We start from the raw sequence: 17,353 nt of genomic DNA, 5'->3' as shown, positions 1-17,353 counted from the left end.
GGTGTTTTGTAATTTTGTTATGTATTCTGACGTTTGGAATTTTTTTCTATTTCGGCGCAGCACAACTCCAGGTTTTGTACTGGCCTCTCAGACGGAAGCCGTGGAGTCAGTGCTAAGAGTACAACCTTCTTTGCAACCCACAGCTAATTTGTATTTGCTGTGTTACTTAAAGGAAGGGACATCATAACACCTGGGCTTTTAGAATAAACTGAAAGAATGAAAATAGTTGAAAGCTACAAGAAACCTTACAGGTCGTCTTTGACTTACGATGAGCCTCTGAACATAATATCTGTGTCTTAATGTTAGAGTAATCTGAAAACATGGAGTCTGCTGACTGGTGTGAGAAACTTTACAGGTATTCTTGACTTACGACCAGTCACTTAGGGACTGTTATGACACATGACATGCCTCCCTGGGGGTTATGGCCCAAATTCAAAGTTCCAACAAAAACTCCCCCAATCATATGACTGTACTTCAGGCCCTTGGCAACTGGATCACGTAGAAGGATAGGATAGAATTTAGAATGCAGAGCAGGGTAGAGTAGCATGGGATGGGATTGGTTGGGATAGAATAGCAATCGCACTTAGACTTATATACCACTTCATAGTGCTTTTACAGCCCTCTCTTAAGCGGTTTACAGAGTCAACATATTGGCCCCAGTAATCTGGGTCCTCATTTTTCCCACCTTGGAAGGATGTAAGGCTGAGTCAACCTTGAGCTGGTGAGATTTGAACTGCTGAACGGCAGCTAGCAGTCAGCTGAAGTAGCCTGCAGTACAGAATAGAGTAGAGTAGAATGCATATAAAAATATCTGTGTGTATATGTTGTAGCATAACTCTGCCTTGGGCAATTTCAACCAAACTTTGTACACAGATGACTTACTCTCTGGAAACATACTGTGGGAGTGTAAGACACCCCTAACACTCCTCAGTGTGTGTGTGTGTGTCCATGTCTGTGCCAGCATAATTCCGGAATGCCTGGGCCTTGGAAATGGAAAGAACTGAATTATATCTATAGTATCAAGTCACAGTACTTTTGAGAGTGATAGTATGCATTTTGGATTCAGGTTCTGTTAAGATACAGCCTGTTGTACCTTAAATGGCTTCTTCTGTACAACACGGAGTTGCCATGGTAACGGCTTCCCAGTAAGGAGCTCCCTCTAATGCAGCATTAAGATAAATATATACCCAGGCTGCGCTAGTAGAATTATAAAGCTTAACTGTTCTAAGTGGCAAAACGTCAAAAAGTCTCTGCTAGGAAAATACAACTTTTCATTGCTTTGAACATAATGCACAGTATTTGAGCTATTGATAAGAATGTTTCCTAATTCATGGACAATTCTTGATTTCAGACTCTAGGAAAACCAATTTTGGGGGCAAATAAAAAGGTACGTTGGCACCAGTGGTGAAATGCAAATTTTTTTTTTTTTACTATCGGTTCTGTAGGCGTGGCTTGGTGGGCGTGGCAGGGGAAGGATACTGCAAAAGCCCCATTCCTTCCTCACTCCTGGGGGAAGGATATTGCCAGAGGTGGTATTTCCACTACTGGTTCTCCCGAACCTGCTGAATTTCACCCCTAGTTGGCACCCGTTAGTGCTTGGGGTATGTGAATTAATCCGTTTTGGAGATGAATAATGTTTGAAGTGATGCGAACCGCTCCTTCCTGAAATGTTTTGCATTCCTTATTAATACATAATAATAATAATAATTAATAATTTATTAAATTTCTAGACGGCCCCCTCTCCCGGGAGGGACTCGGGGCGGTGTACAGGAATAAATTTAAGACATACAAACAATCATACACATAGGTAAAAATCAAATTAACAACCCCTGTACAATTTATAAAAATTTAAAAACAGACCTTAAAACCAATCTTAAAAAATTTAGAAATAGGACTGAGGTGGGATAGGTGGAATTAGGCCAAGCCGGCTAGCTGGAATAGGTGGGTTTTAAGTTTCTGACGGAAGGAGCGGAGATCCGTAGTCATTCTAATGTCGGGGGGGGGGGGGGAGGTCATTCCAGAGGGTCGGGCCCATCACAGAGAAGGCCCTTCTCCTAGGCGTCGCCCGCTGGCACAGCCTAGTGGACGGCACCCGGAGGAGTCCCTCTCTGTGAGCGAATCGGCTGGAGGGATGTATGGGCCAGGATACGATCCCGCAAATAACTAGGTGGTTATGGTTTGGGGCTCTGCCGTATACCTGTTTCTTTGTCGCTCTGGAGGAAAAAAAACTCCACCTATAACCGCACTGTATGGTATCTGCAACCAGCAGTTGTTCCTGATGGCTTGTTCAAAAAACAGTGCGAGATCAGTTCAGCATGTGGCATCGTTGGTTCTCAAGCTGCTGTGCTTGTGCAACCTGGTATTTTTGTTGAGACAAGTGGGAACAGTGAAAAATGTGTAAGTTCAAGCCAAAAGCTCACCCATGTGCACTAAAGGAAATTCAACATTTTTGTTCTCAGGGCCGTTGTAACTTCAATCGAACTGTTGACTTAACAACCGCAATTGAGCCCAAAAGTTGGCAACCATCGTCATGCAACTTTCAGCCATCAACCATCTCACCTGATGAAATCGTCGACATTTTCCACAACAGCCCTGAGTTCAAGAACAGTGACTGCTCGGTGGCTCCGCGCTTATGCAGAGTCATTTGCAACGGTGAGATCCGCAAACTCAAATATGTGTCATATGTTGAGGACTACTTGCATTATACAGCCTCTGTTCCTGAAAACTCTCATGGTGAAATATTTTCTATTCCGGAAAAATCCTGACAAGGAACAATTAAAAGCTAGCTGCAGTTCTTTAAACAAATTTTTGAAGGTAATGCTATAGGTTGGGGTTTTTGTTTTGTTTTAAAAGAAATACTGTTTGTACCGTGGACTTAAGTTCAAATTCCTGCCTTGTTGATGTATTCCGCGTGGGCACATCTCATTTTGTGCCTGCCGAACGATGCAACGAGGCTACAGAAAACTCAGGTTTTGCTTCCATCATTGTAAAACAAGTTACATTGGTGACAATGAGACCTGGGATAAATTTATTCTGCAGTTTCATTAGCAAATTTAAAGATATCAGAAGGCGTACGAGTCGGCCCTAGAGTCTGTTACATCACCAACTCCGTGCTTTGAGTCGCTAGTCCCTGCATCAGATCTTTCGATGCTGGCTGGCAATGTCAGATATGGTAGCTGATAACATAGGGGTTCGTTTATTTCGCTCTTACCCAAAAGTAACACGGTCAAATCCGTTCAGCAAAAATGTTCATTGAAGTGGAAAAAAGAAACTACCGTATTTTTTGGAGTACAAGACACTCCAAAGTATAAGACGCACCTAAGCTTGTGCTAATCAGGTTGAGATGAAACTGAAACAGGCTATTTGCTGTTGGCTGCAAGGAGGTAAATTGCTGGGAGGCAGAGGCCAAAGGGTGGGGGTGGGCGGGGCTACACTCGGTGTAGCTCCTAAATTTTCACCCTCTTTAAGGGGGGGAGTGCGTCTTATACTCTGATAAATACGGTATATTAGAGGAAAGCTTATCAGATTTAGACAAAACATTTTCTCTCTCTTTTTTTAAAGGAAGTATGCATCTATGGTTCAAGTCAAGCTGCTGTGCTGTTGATCCAAGAAGATCCCAGATGCACATTTCAGATTAAACAAATGCCAGCAGACCATGGAGAACCTCAAAGAACAACCAGGACCAAGTCTCACCAGAGCATATGGAAAGGCTGACAAACCATGGTCAAGCTCCAAGACAAGCTGGAGAAAGGGAAGCCAAACTAAACTCCAGAATCAAAGGGAACCAGAGCCCGAATGGCTGGTCAACCCATCCAGGCCGCCCACTATCTTCCTCAGAACACAACACCCTACATTAAAGCCCTAAATTATAACTCCGGGGATGCCGGTCAACTAGAATTCTTTGCAAGCCTTAGAACAGGGGTGTCCAAACTTGGGAACTTTTAAGACTTGTGGACTTCAACTCCCAGAATTCCCCAGCCAGCTCTGCTGGCTGGGGAATTCTGGGAGTTGAAGTCCACAAGTCTTAAAGTTCCCAAGTTTGGACACCCCTGCCTTAGAAGGAGCATTTATAAAACTACCTGATTTCCTATAGAGACACCCCCCCCCCCAAAGCATCAGAAAGAAGACGAGAACAAAACCAACTCCAAGTAGAAGATGGAGCAGCCCTCAAAAAATCTAGAGGTAACCAGATTACCATCATCCTTCCAGAAGATGAGGGTTGAAACCAGGATTATTAGCATGGCTCCATCAAAAATACATACAGAAAGCGAAACAGTTACGAGAAGACAACGTTGCACCGGCAAACACCAACCCGATAGCAAAAGGAATCATTTGGATCAAGAGAATGCTCAGTGACCTCACCAAGAAAGGGAAATTCACCAAAGAAGAGCCGAGGTGGCGCATTGATTAGATTGCAGTACTGCAGGCTGCTTCAGCTGACTGCGAGCTGCAATTCAGCAGTTCAAACCTTACCGGCTCAAGGTTGACTCAGCCTTCCATCCTTCCGAGGTGGGTAAAATGAGGACCCAGATTGTTGGGGGCAATAAGCTGACTCTGTGAAAGAGCTCAGAGGGGGCTATATAAGCCTAAGCGCTATTGCTAAAGAAAAGACCAGTGGCCAATGAAAAGTAGTGGACCCGTCCTCTTATCCTTCTGTGGATACCCCAAAGCATGCAGGACAGGCATACTTCTTCGTTCAGTTGTATCATTATCAGGAACTTCAACATACAACGTGGCTAAAGGCTTCAAAGGCTCAGATACCTCACAGAGGTATCACCATCATTGGATGTCACAGCTCTTTTTACATCCCATAGATCCAAAATTAGGCAATGATCCGTGACAGCGCTGACCTAACCCTAAAATTGAATTAACCAGAAATGTGGACCTTGCCAAACTTTATCTAACCACGTCCTTTTACTTCGGCTGACACACACATCAACAAATCAGAGGAACCCCTGCGGGATCACTGCTTTCTGAATGAATAGAGACTATAATATCAATAACAGCCATATACACATAACCCAAAATATAGATCAGGTACGTAGATGACACCTTTGTCATTATTTAAAAGGGCCAAGTAGGGACCACACAAGGACCCCTTCAACAACATCTTCAAAGGATTAAAATTCACTAGGGAATCCCACTACCTTTCCTTGGATATCTTCATTCCGGGTGGCAAATTGGTAATGGCAAATTAGAAATACACTGTCCCTTGTAAAGCCATTACACCAACCGACAACAGACTGTTAGCAACCACATGGCGTCACTGCAAGCACACAATCCGACCAAAGCCCTCTGAAATAGAAATAAACCAAGAGACCCAGCAGCCCCCAGAAGAAGAAGAAAAAAACAGGAATAATCTACAATATAACATTGCAAAGCCCATAACAGCCACTCTGGACAGACAGGGCAGAAGATTAGCAGGTCAAGGTCTGTAAACACCAATCAGCAGTCAGAAGACATGAAAACCCCTCACCATCAATAAACATCCAGATGAACAAGGATTAACACCCGAGATTAACATTAGACCAACCATCAAGAAGCAAACAATACCCCAGTCAAGGGACTGGCAAGCTCACAGCCATCCACCAGGGCCACTCCTACCAATGCTGATAAGGCAAGCCACTCTAGTGTATGAAATGGGAACAAACCCTACTCCCTAGTCCAACTGATGATATTACCTAGTTTGGTAATGAGATGTCTGCAAGAAAACGACAACGCTCAGAAAGCACCAAGGACTCTGCAGTTCAACCCTGAGCTCTTCTATCAATATCTATGGCAGATTTGGTAAGATACTGAAGTCATTAATCCTGAAACCGATAACCATTACCGATAGGTAGATAACTTTGGGATCTAGTGGGTTATCCTAGAAGGGCTTTTGAAATCGGAAATAACGCCACGCCGAAGGCCTGGCGTGAGAATTGAGGTCGTTTTCATACGACTGATGGGATTGTCGTGATGATTGGCAAGATGTTCAACTGCTCTGAAAAGAGAGAATGATGTGACAGCCATTCTGAACAAAGGGACTGAAGTATCCTTTCTACTTGGTTTCCCCGAAAATAAGACCTCCCCGGATAATAAGCCCGGATAATCGGGCTTTGGAGCGCATGCACTAAAATAACCCACCCACCCCCGAAAATATTGCAACGCAGCAGCAGCCATGAGGTGACCCTGCTCGCCGCCTCCTGCACCTCAAAAATAAGACCTCCCCGAAAAAAAGGCCAAAGGCTTATTTCGAGGGTCAAAAGAAAATAAGACCCTGTCTTTATTTTCGGGGAAACACGGTACCAAAAGCTTGTGGACTTTCTGGGCCCTTGCTGTATAAAAATGACATTCCTTGGGATTTTGTATCGCTGAGCAAAGGATAAGATGACCAAGGGGGCATAATTGCTTCTCAATACAATGGAAAGTAATCAATAAAGAAATTGCCTTGAAATTAGCATGAGTGACCTAGTGGGCTCCCTTGTTGGTGATGACCAGAGGGTGTATTCAGCCGGTTCAGGTGAACCGGTAGCAGAAATTTGAATCAGTTTGAAGAACCGGCAAATTACCACCTCTGTAGAACTCCGTGCCCACCTGGTCACCGTTAGCCCCCGCCCAGTCAACATGTGTAAAATTAAATAGATATTCCCTTTAAAATACCCAACAAAATATTTCTGGTTTTAAATCTAGATGCTGCTTTACCACGGTTTCTAACCATGATACCACTAACTCTCGAATAGCTACTTGCCTTGAGTACAAACTGAGCCAAATACTGAACCTACTGTATTTTTCTGAGTATAAGACGCACCAAGATTTTGAAAAGGCAAATTAAAAAAAAAGTTTTTGCACGCTGCAGACCTAAAAACGGCTCAGTTTTTGCAAAAATGGGCCCGTTTTTTGTTTAAAAAAAATATACGTAGCCTTTAGGAGGCTTGTAGAGTGCTCCTGGAGGTGGGGGCAAAAATGAGCAAAAAATGGCCCAGTTTTCGTGAAAACAGGCCCGGTTTTTGTCAAAAAAAGGGGCATGCATAGCCTTTAGGAGGCTTACAGAGTGCTGCTGGGGGGGGGAACAGCCTGTTTTTTACTCATTTCCCCCCTCCCCCCTGAGCACTTTGGAAGCTTCCTAAAGGCTATGCACATCCATTTTTGCAAAGGGGGCGGGGTTTCAGGAGGCCAAAAATGCAGTGTTTGGTGTATAAGACGCACCCAGATTTTCAGCCTCTTTTTTGAGGGAAAAAGGTGCGTCTTATACTCTGAAAAATACGGTACCAATTGGACATTATTGGACTAACATTTGTCTGAAATGATGCAGGGCAGGGGTGTCAAACGCCTTATACTCTGAAAAATACGGTAATCCATATATTCCTGTTTTTTGAATTGAATAAATTTCAGAAAAAGAATTCAGTATTACTCTGTGAATGCAGTGGTGGGTTCCTATCGGTTCGGCCAAACGGGTAGTGTCATGCCAGCCTTAGTCGCAGAACCCGCAGCGACCCTGGCTGGCCACGCCTCCGAACCGGTTCCCCCATTGCCGCAGTCACGGCTGCCATCTTGTTGTTTGAGTTTTGCGCATCCGCAGAACAAGTTCTATTGGATTGCGCATGCACGCGCAGCATGCATCCAGCCCCCACGCAAAGCGCGCCCATGAGTGAACCGGCAGTAACGCCAGCTAGAACCCACCCCTGTGTGAATGTACCTATGAAATTCATTCTTCTTGATGTAATTTCTAAGATGATCTTGTACACTGTATCTTTTTTTGTTTGTTGGGAACATGTACATTGTTGGGTTGAAAGCCCTTCTGTTACCTGTAGTCCTCAACTTACAACCACAATCGAGTCCAAAGCACAATTTATTTCTTTTGCAGCAGTAGCCTTTTAACAGGATGAAAAGGCAACAGAGTTTGACCCCTTCCTTCAGCAAGAAAACAAGATCGGGACCAAATACCAACAGTATTGGCCTTGGGTGATCCAAAATCATCACAAGCAATATTACAAGCACCACCACTTGTGAGCAAGAAAACGAGAGCAGAACCAGACTTAACTTGCAAGGTAGTTGAAATTGATAGCTGAGATTTTCTACGACTATAAGGAAAAGAAGAATGCAGCTGTGATAGCCTTGCCCACTTATTCATTGTATGTTTTTCTGCAGCTGCAAGTTGACAAGCTGGTTTTCCCTGATGAGCCCACAGCATAAGATGAAGAAACGGGGACGGCATGGTATGGAATCTCATCTCCTTTTCATCTTTCAAATTGTGAGCACTACATTGAATTTCCTCTGGGTTTTTGTACACCTGCCGATACATTTTTAGCTGATGGAATGCTTGAGTGTGAGATCTGTGGAGATTCTCACTCATCCAGGTCGTGGTTATCCCAAAGGTGTTTTTTTTTCAAGAGGCACCTGGGCTGGATGGTGGGTCAGAGCTGAAGAAGCTTCTTGGGTGAGAAGCGAAACATCTTCCAAGAAAACCTGGAAAGTCCAGTTGCCTCTTGGAAAAAAAAACACCCATTGGACTCTTGACTGGATGGTGGGGATTGGAAGGATTTACAGTATATCACAGAAATGAATACACCCCCTCACATTTTTGTGGCCAGCACTTTAGACATGAATGGCTGTGTGTTGCATTATTTCGAGGGGACAACACATTTACACAGTTATACAAGCTGTATGCGCACTACTTTGCATTGTAGCCAAGTGTCATTTCTTCAGTGTTGTCACATGAAAAGATATCCTTAAGTATTTACAAAACGTGTTATAAAGGTTTTTTTTTCATTTTCATAACATAATCACATGTATACTATTACATAGCCAACATCGTATTGTATTATTAAATGTTTACATCAATTCATCTTGCCATCAACTCCCAGAAACAATTATTGGCTCTTCTGCTCTCTATACACCATATTTGTACTTTATCCATCACTTTCTTCTCCCTCTCTCCTCCCCCTCCCAACCTCCTTTCTTCCCTCTGTCATCCTTCCCTTCTCTACTTCCCCTTCCTCTCTCCTCCTCCTCCTCCTCCTCCTTTGTATTTACAAAATGTGAGGGGGTGTATATCGCTTCTGTGATATACCTATATATTCCTTGAAGACAGCTAGTCATTTACATCCTTTTAGAGCAGGGGTGTCCAAACTTGGGAACTTTAAGACTTGTCGACTTCAAGTCTTAAAGTTCCCAAGTTTGGACACCCCTGTTTTAGAGAGTCGTGGAGGCCACTTTCAAAGGTTTATCTGTTTGCACCTGAGTAGTGCAAATGGGTGTGGAGCTTTCTTGGAACTGTTGAAAGGATTGTGTTGTAGACTGGAAATAGATGGTATTGAGTCGAAGGTGATAAAATGAAGTTCTTACGTCACAGATACCAGATTCTGATGAAACAAGTCCCAACATGGACTGAACTATATTGAAAAACCAATATTGAGGTCTATCCCGATGGAGCCTAACTGTAGCTTCTTTATCGTTGGAAACGCCTCATAAAGTGACCGACTTGTGATTTCGTTTTGCCCATCAATCTCAGTTTGATGGGTGCAGTAAAATTGCAAGACAATAAAGATCTTAGGGCAGGCCCAGCATTCCTCCTAAAGAACGGCCATGATGAAGAAATGCTTTCTCACTCTGCAGGTGGGGAGGGAACGTGACACCCGTCGTCCTGACCCTTCTGAAAAGGTGATCCGTGAAAAGGTAATGTGGCCAATTTTGCCTCCTTTAGTTTTCATAGTAGCCTTCAGAATCTTGATGGCACATAATCCCAACCTTTGGCCTGAAATTTGGATTGCTTAAAATACTGATCAGTGGTGGGATTTTTTACTATGGGTTCTGTGGGCGTGGCTTAATGGGTGTGGCATGGCTTGGTGGGCGTGGCAGGGGAAGGATACTGCAAAACCCCAATTCCCTCCCAATCAGATGGGACTTGGGAGGCAGAGAATAGATGGGGGTGGGGCCAGTCAGAGGTGGTATTTACTGGTTCTCCGAACTACTCAAAATTTCCGCTACCAGTTCTCCAGAACTGGTCAGAAGCTCCTGAATGCCACCTCTGGCGCTGGACCATCACTGAGCAAATGGATGTAAGCTGAGGACTACCTGTAATTAATGTCCCAAGGCCATTATATTCCAATCCAACCTTTGTTCCAGATGACGAAATAACAAAACAAGAGACCTGATTTTCCTTGAAGAAAATACGATTGCAGCATCCTAAATGAAAACATATTTCTGTGTTCCTTTTAAATATCTTCAATAGATAATAGTAGGACCTTGCTTTCAGTTTTCACATTGAAGCCGGCAAGTTAAAATCCACCGCTAATTGCTGAAATAAATACACCTTTATTTAGATCACAATATCTTACAGGTAGCCCTTGATGGATGACTGTTAATGACCCATCCTAGTTGTAAGTCGCGAGTCGTAAATTGGGTTACCCATCTGTCCGACCTGATTTTACAACTTTTTTGTGGTGTAGGTTAAGCAAACACAGCAGTCCGAAAGTGGCCACTACAGTCGTTAAGCAAACTTAAAACGGTTTGCTAATGGGGCTGGTTTTGTCGAAAATGCTGGCTTTTGACAAAACCATCATAAAACGGTCATCTGACAGAGCACTGCAGACAGCCATAAATGTGGGCTCATTGTCGAGTGCCCAACAAGCGGACATAAGGCGAGGATTACCTGTAGAAGTAGTCTTATAACAGTTCGTTTAGTGACACTGAAAAGTCAGTTATGACCATTTTTCAGTTACAACATTTGTAGCCTTCCTTTCCATGATCAGAATTCAGGTGCTTGGCAACCAGTTCACACTTATGGACGTTGCTGTGTCCCAGGGTCACGTGGTGGCATTTTGCGACCTTCTGTCAATGAGGAAGCCAGGTTCACTTAACAACCGTGTTACTAACTTATCCATCGCAGTGATTCACTTAACAACTGAGGCAAGACAGGTTGAAAAATGGGGCAAAGCTCACTGGACAAATTTCTCACTGGTACTTGGTCTCTACCAAGGCTGCTTGAAAATCTTATTTCTGGTATGCTGTGGACGTGACCGCAAAGTAATTCCTCTAGATTTTTACATTGCTGCCATGGTAGCAACAAATCTGGTGGGAACATTAGAAAAAAAAATTAAGAATTGAAGCCCAGAATCTAAAAGCTGCAAACTCTGAAGCATGTCTGTTGCTTTCTGTGTCTTCTTCCCTCGCATCTCTGCTCTGCTTTCTGAAACAGATTACCATATTCTTCAGAGTATAAGACGCATCTTAAGTTTTGGGGGAGGAAAATAGGGGGAGGGGGAATTCTGCCTACCAGATATTCATCTGGCTAGCGTCCTTAGTCTGGTCGGCTTCAGCACATAAGTTGCCTGGTTTTGAGCGTGCATGCTTTTTATCTCGATTGCGGATAAAAAAAGCTGCTAACACACAGCTGATCGTCGGAGAGAGAAGCAATGAGAAAAGCAGTCAAATCACGGAAGATCCACTCGTTAGCACCTCATTAGGGCTGAAAAAAAGCTTCGAAAAAGCTACCGTATTTTCGCACCTTTTTCCCTCAAAAAAGAGGCTGAAAATCTGAGTGCATCTTATACACTGAATACAGCATTTTTGGCCTCCCCAAACCCCACCCCTTTGCAAAAATGGCCATGCATAGCCTTTAGGAGGCTTATAGAATGCTCCTGCCAGCTGGGGAGGGGAAAAATGAGCGAAAAACACAATTTTGTTTTATAAAAATGGACCCATTTTCTCGGTCTGCAGAGTGCAAAACCTTTTTTTAAAATTCGCCTCTTCAAAATCTTGATGCGTCTTATACTCCGGTGCATCTTATACTCCGAAAAATATGGTGCATTCGGAGTATAAGATGCATCCAAATTTTCAGCCTTTTTTGGGGTGTGTGTATCTTATACTCCAAAAAATACAGTAATAACTCAGAACTTAAAATCCATTTGCCGTTAACTTGACACTTAACCACGTTTCACCCTTTTTCCAGCAGTGAGCCTTTTATCGAAACACCCCCCCAAAGGAAACCTCAGTGGGAATCTGCAAAGTTGCCTGAAAGTGGACTTCGAGCCAAAGGTAAAAAAAAAAGGCCGTGGAGAAGATGCGGTACAGAAGGTCACTTCAAAGAGGGCTGTGTTGCCGATGAACAGGCAGCTCTTAACGCGGCGACCTTAGATGGAAATCCTCAGTAGGATATCAAGGGGGTACCTGGAGCGCTCTGTGATCTATACCAGAGGAGACACCTTCATGGAGCCAAAAATCGGGTGGCAGGTTCCCTTTTGTGGCATTGAGGATGAATGGCTAGCTGGGAAGGTTGTTAATTGGGGATGAGATTGGGAAACAAAAGTCCGATACAAATTTCAATCGCTGTTTAGAAGAACTGTCCTTCGTGGGGCTGCGGTTAACACCAGCTTTCTAAATCTTGTTGAGGGGCTGGTGGAAAGGTTGATAACTTTGGATTGACCTTATGAGTCTATTTTGCTTCCATTTCAGGTTTCTGGCTCTTGGAAGAATGTCAAGGGGAAGACATGGAACAGAATGGTCTCTGCCCAAATATTTGGGTATTAAGTAACGCTTGAAAAATCGTGGAAGCCGCTGATTAACTTCCAAAGCCGTGAAGTGTGTTTCTCGCAAGCGGCCATATTCTGGAGTGCTTCTCATTGTTAAACAGATTTTTCTTTGAATAACCCAGCTCTCTCCAACTGTATTTGTGGTTTTGCTGTACTGTGGTTGATTAATAAATCAGCTTATTTAATAAATCACACAACCCGTGAAATCTTGTTTCGTGAATTTGTAATCCTCTGAATGTTTTTTTTTACATCTCCCGTGAGCTTCTAGAAAGCAACATAGCAGACTCAGACTCATTAATGCAACATTAGGCAGGTTAAGAAGAGTCAGAGTTCTCCTGTGCGCTGCTTGGAGTCCAAGCATGGGTTAAATTCTGTCTGACTGCCCTGGATTGAATTGAAAGATCTTTAGCCATGCCTCCGCTGCCGACACCCCAGATTTTTTCAATTCAGTCTAGCCCAGTGGAGACGTTTCAAAGTGGTTCCAGCTATTAATGAATATTTACCTTTTAACTTGCACTCTCCAACCTTCATTTTCTTTTCTGGAAAGAGAACAGGTCTGTTTTAATCTTTATTGATTTCTGAGAGCAGCTGTACCTTGCCGGCATGTCCCGGGCTTCTCTGGGTGCGGGCGGCTCCGAGCTGCTAGGCAGGCTTTGGAGCTGACGCGATCACGTTTCCTCTTAGCACAGCGGTGAGAGGGCCCAGCCGCTTGCACTGTAATTCCGAGATTTGGCGTGACGGTCAATGGTGCGAGGACCCAGGCGTTTGTGCCATCTCTTTCCATCCATGAGTTTTTGGTGCCTTCAGCCCACTCGTCACTGCGGTGGCCATTTTAAGTCAGGGAAAAACTGCCGGCCGCCATTTTGGTTGCAAAAATTGCGTTTTTCTCCGGAGCCATTGGAAGAGCGTCGGAGGATATAGGCTGCAGCTCGAATTTCTCTGCCCGGTCATCTGGCGGACAGTCGTTCTCAGCCACTGACTGAAGCCTGATTAGTGGCATGCGAGGTTCTTGGTCCTTTCATTAGGCCAGCCTCCAGCTCTTAATTCGGCAGGCACTGGGAAAAATCTCAGATTGTGTTCAGGGGTTTTCTCTTAGTGGCAGCTGAAATTTGTAGCTGGCTATTCTTCCTCAATTACTTCTCATTCTGTATCACCTGGATTGTTTGTCCAGGAGGCTGACAATAAGTCTCATTCAGTTGATGGCACAAATTTTTAAAAGGCAAGCGGAAAGGAACGTGGCTTTTGAATAACTTGTCAATCTGCGTTTTGGCAAATATTTTATTATAAATAGGTAAAATAGTACAAAAAGCAAATGTGACATTTGAAGATGAAAATCATTTTGAGTTGAAAAGCCATAATTGGAGACAAGAATGGTCTATATACACAGCATTGGGCGTTTTGCAAATACAGCCATACCAAATGTGAATTGTCTCAAGTTCTGCCACATAATTTTTAATTATCGCAGAGACCTCAAATACATAGCTGATAAATTATCCTCCATTGGTGGGATGTCTGCAAAATCCTAGGTTTTCAAATTGATTTTTCTGGCTCGTAGTTTTTCCAATGTTTTCTGTAAGAAAATGGGTAAGAAAATAATCTAAATAATGAATAAACGGCAAAAGTATAATAGCAGAAGCACTTAGAAGTTTAAAAGGGACCAAAATGCAGCACGGGTGGTTTCTGACAAAAAGATATAGTTAAACTCCTGGACAGCTACAATGATTTTGGGGGGGGGAGAGGGGGGATATCGGCCATTTTACCTGCTCTGCTTTTAAATAACCAGTAGCCTTTGCTTAACAAAAATTGGCACTGGAATTGCTAAGTTGCAATTGTTCTCTAAAGTGCAGTGATCTTTGCAATGGCAATCCCACCAGTTCCCATTGAGATCATTAAAACAAAAACTACGTTGCTAAGTAAGAATCTCCTGTGACTGTGACTTCCAACTTCCTGCTGGCTTCCCAAAAGCTGTCAGTAGGGAAGCCAGTTGGAAGTGGCTCCAAAGGAGGCTGGAAGGTGAGGATAAGTATTTGAGTGAAGCAGAAAGTGCTGTGGCAATTGCATGCGGGTTGGGGAGTAGTTTACTGGTGGTGCGAGAGTGGGGTATGAGATCCCTGGAATTGTTTACTCCAAAGCTCAGGATAAAAAGTGACAGAAGCAACTTTGCAAGCTTCTCTGCAGGCTTCCCCACTGACTTTGCTTGTGGGAAACTGGCAGGGAAAGTTGCAAATGGTAATCCTTAAGGTGTGGTGACTAGAACTTTGAGAACTGGGTATAAGTGCTACTTGTTCAGCACCATTACAAGCTCAAACTTCTTTGGGGGTCTAATGTATTCTATCATTTATACCAGTGGTCAGCAACCTATGGCTCTGGAGCTGCATGTGGCTCTTTTATCCCTCTGCTGCGGCTCCCTGTCGCTGGTTGGCTCCAGAATTGTAAGGGCTTTCGGTTAAGGCAGGTAGAGGAAAACAGACGCCACTCTAGGAGGAGACACTATGGTGGGGGAATCAACGGTTGCTTTTTAAAGTATAGTTGGGAGAAAAAAGGAATAACGTGGTATTAAAATTATTTGACTTCTGGCACTTCCTGCCAACCACATTTAATTTTTTGAATTGCAGGCAGGATGAATTCTCATGCTAAATATGGCTTAGGTCAGGGGTGTCCAAACTTGGCAACTTTAAGACTTGTGGACTTCAACTCCCAGAATTCCCCAGCCAGCAGAGCTGGCTGGGGAATTCTGGGAGTTGAAGTCCACAAGTCTTAAAGTTGCCAAGTTTGGACACCCCTGGCTTAAGTCAACGCCTTAAACTTTCAAAGTCCATTTGATTCACAATTAAAAGAACAAATACAAACCGGCAAAATTAGATCCCGGGATGGAATATTACAGTCTGTTGCAGATTTCTTACCTTTTGAAATTCTTTTGCTCTTTCCCTGTTCTTGGCGTAATTTTCTTTCCTGTCTTTCTCTTCCTTTCTGTTTTTCACTTCCGCCAGATTATTATACAGCCTGCCAAAACGTAGAAAGTTGTTTTGGTTACCAGTAAATTATTCCAAAGGCGAAAGTAGTGTTTAGGGGAAACTTCCAATCTCTAGTCAAGACAGCAGAAATAGTCATTCTAGACCCAAGAGCCGGGCTTCCTTGTGGAAACACATGGGGACCAACCCTCTCCAATCGCTTCTGCCTGTTGTACCCAATCTGGCAGGAAGGGCATTCTCCAAGTACTCAGCAGGTGTGATCCAAGAGGAGACCCTTTTTTGCTCTGTCACCTGCCCCTTGGTGCATCATCTCCCCCCCACTCCCCAAAGATTAGATTGGCATTGTCCCTGTTTGGCTTTTGTAAGGCCTTGAAAATTTGCCTTTGTGCCATATTTGCGGGGCCCTGGATGTATATAGAACAGAGGTGGTATTCAGCCAGTTCAGTTAACAAACCAGTAGTGAAAAGTTTGAGTAGTTTGGAAAACCAGCAAGTACCACCTCACTGGCCCCACCCCATATCTATTCGCTGCCTCCCAACCTCCGAGTCCTAGCAGGTGATCAGTCTATTGCTGCCTCCCGCTGATCGCTGGCTCTTCTTTTCTTGCTCTTGCACAGGAGAACGGAGCTGGAAAGCAGGTTAGTGGGGTGGGGAGGGAATGGGGATTTTGCGGTATCCTTCCCCTGCCACGCCCACCAAGCCACGCCCACAGAACTGGTAGTTTAAAAAAAAACTGAACCCCCCACCACTGAATTACAGAACTCATCTGGCTGGCTGGCTGATCAAATCATGGCTTGTGCTTTATTTTTTCATTGGCTTTTTTATATTGTGTTTCATGTTTTAGTCTGTGTAGAACAGGGGTGTCCAAACTTGGGAACTTTAAGACTTGTGGACTTCAACTCCCAGAATTCCCCAGCCAGCATGGCTGGCTGGGGAATTCTGGGAGTTGAAGTCCACAAGTCTTAAAGTTCCCAAGTTTGGACACCCCTGGTGTAGAACAAAATAAAAATGAGATGGACAACCATAGAAATCAAATCGATATACAATATGCGTTGCTGTGACACCTTTTATAAGCTCCACCGATTGCCAGTGTGCTTCGGGGGCAATTCAAGGGGCTGAGATGATGGCCTGCAAAGCCAACATCAAAGGCAGTTCTCTGGATAAAATGACATCGGTTTAATTTCTCTCAAGTTGAGAGAAGGTGCGGTACCTTGAAGTCCGTTGCTGCATTTGTGCTGCGGCGGCTCTCCTGTCCAGTGGAGAGCACCTTTTTTCTTCCCCTTTCTTCAAAAGATTGACAGCTGTCCCTGGAATCCAAGCAGGAAATGAAACACAACAAGGCTTAAATTAGAGAAATCTTCCAGGACAGGGAAGACAGAGGTGAAAGCAATTCTTCCCTTGCTTTTCGTGCATATCATTGCACATCATGCGGCAAATGACTCCCGACATTTGCATAAAACTCAGGCACGAGAACAACTACAGAAATACACAGGGTTTCCCCCTCCCTGCCCCCATGTCATCCTTGCACACATGCACACCCTCCTCAGAATGTTAACAAATCTCAATATTCCCAAATTAATTTTAAGCAATTCATTGTTTGGATGATAGCAAAGGCCACAACCAGGAGGTTCTTCGGGTCTCAAACTCAAGGCCCGCGTGGTGCTTAACTCCTGGTCCAGGGGGCCGCCCTGAAACAGTGAAAGACTGCCTCGCGGTGCAGTGAGCTCCGTTTTTACTGGCAGAGGGCTAGCAGACAGACTAAAAGCAGAACAAAACAGGAGAAATGTTTCCCCTTTTGCATTTGAGCCTCCAAGAAAAGACAGGAAAGGAGGAAGGGAAAGACAAAGAAAAAGACGGGAAAGAGAGCAAG

The 17,353-nt window shown here is 44.0% G+C and overlaps 1 protein-coding gene and 1 long non-coding RNA gene across 7 annotated transcripts in view; one reads left to right on the top strand and one right to left on the bottom strand.

The window, feature by feature from the left end:
* Positions 1–4,117: 4,117 nt before the first annotated feature.
* On the top strand, positions 4,118–12,701 carry LOC309390876. 3 transcript variants are annotated; one of them, XR_014175188.1, is made up of 6 exons: positions 4,118–5,787; positions 7,850–8,030; positions 8,131–8,198; positions 9,598–9,657; positions 11,933–12,018; positions 12,436–12,701. It is a non-coding gene; the product is annotated as an uncharacterized lncRNA (long non-coding RNA). The 3 variants fall into 3 exon arrangements; XR_014175189.1 differs by having other exon boundaries at positions 7,847–8,030; positions 8,131–8,233; XR_014175190.1 differs by having other exon boundaries at positions 4,121–5,787; positions 7,847–8,030.
* Positions 12,702–13,776: 1,075 nt separating this feature from the next.
* Positions 13,777–17,353, bottom strand: part of CEP295 (centrosomal protein 295) — a 60,226-nt gene continuing 56,649 nt past the window's right edge. For all 4 annotated transcript variants that reach the window (XM_081950684.1, XM_081950686.1, XM_081950687.1 and 1 more), the window contains 3 exons: positions 16,694–16,790; positions 15,416–15,515; positions 13,777–14,082 (listed from right to left, as the gene is read on the bottom strand). In XM_081950684.1, coding sequence (XP_081806810.1) covers positions 14,035–14,082; positions 15,416–15,515; positions 16,694–16,790 — 245 coding nt within the window. In that variant the 3' untranslated portion in view covers positions 13,777–14,034. The remainder of the gene's footprint in view (positions 14,083–15,415; positions 15,516–16,693; positions 16,791–17,353) is intronic.

This window comes from Natrix helvetica (genome assembly GCF_964273705.1).
Source record: "Natrix helvetica genome assembly, chromosome: 4".
Taxonomy (NCBI): Eukaryota; Metazoa; Chordata; class Lepidosauria; order Squamata; family Natricidae; genus Natrix; species Natrix helvetica.
Note: the sequence above shows the minus strand (reverse complement) of the source record. Positions and strands in the feature narration are given on the sequence as shown.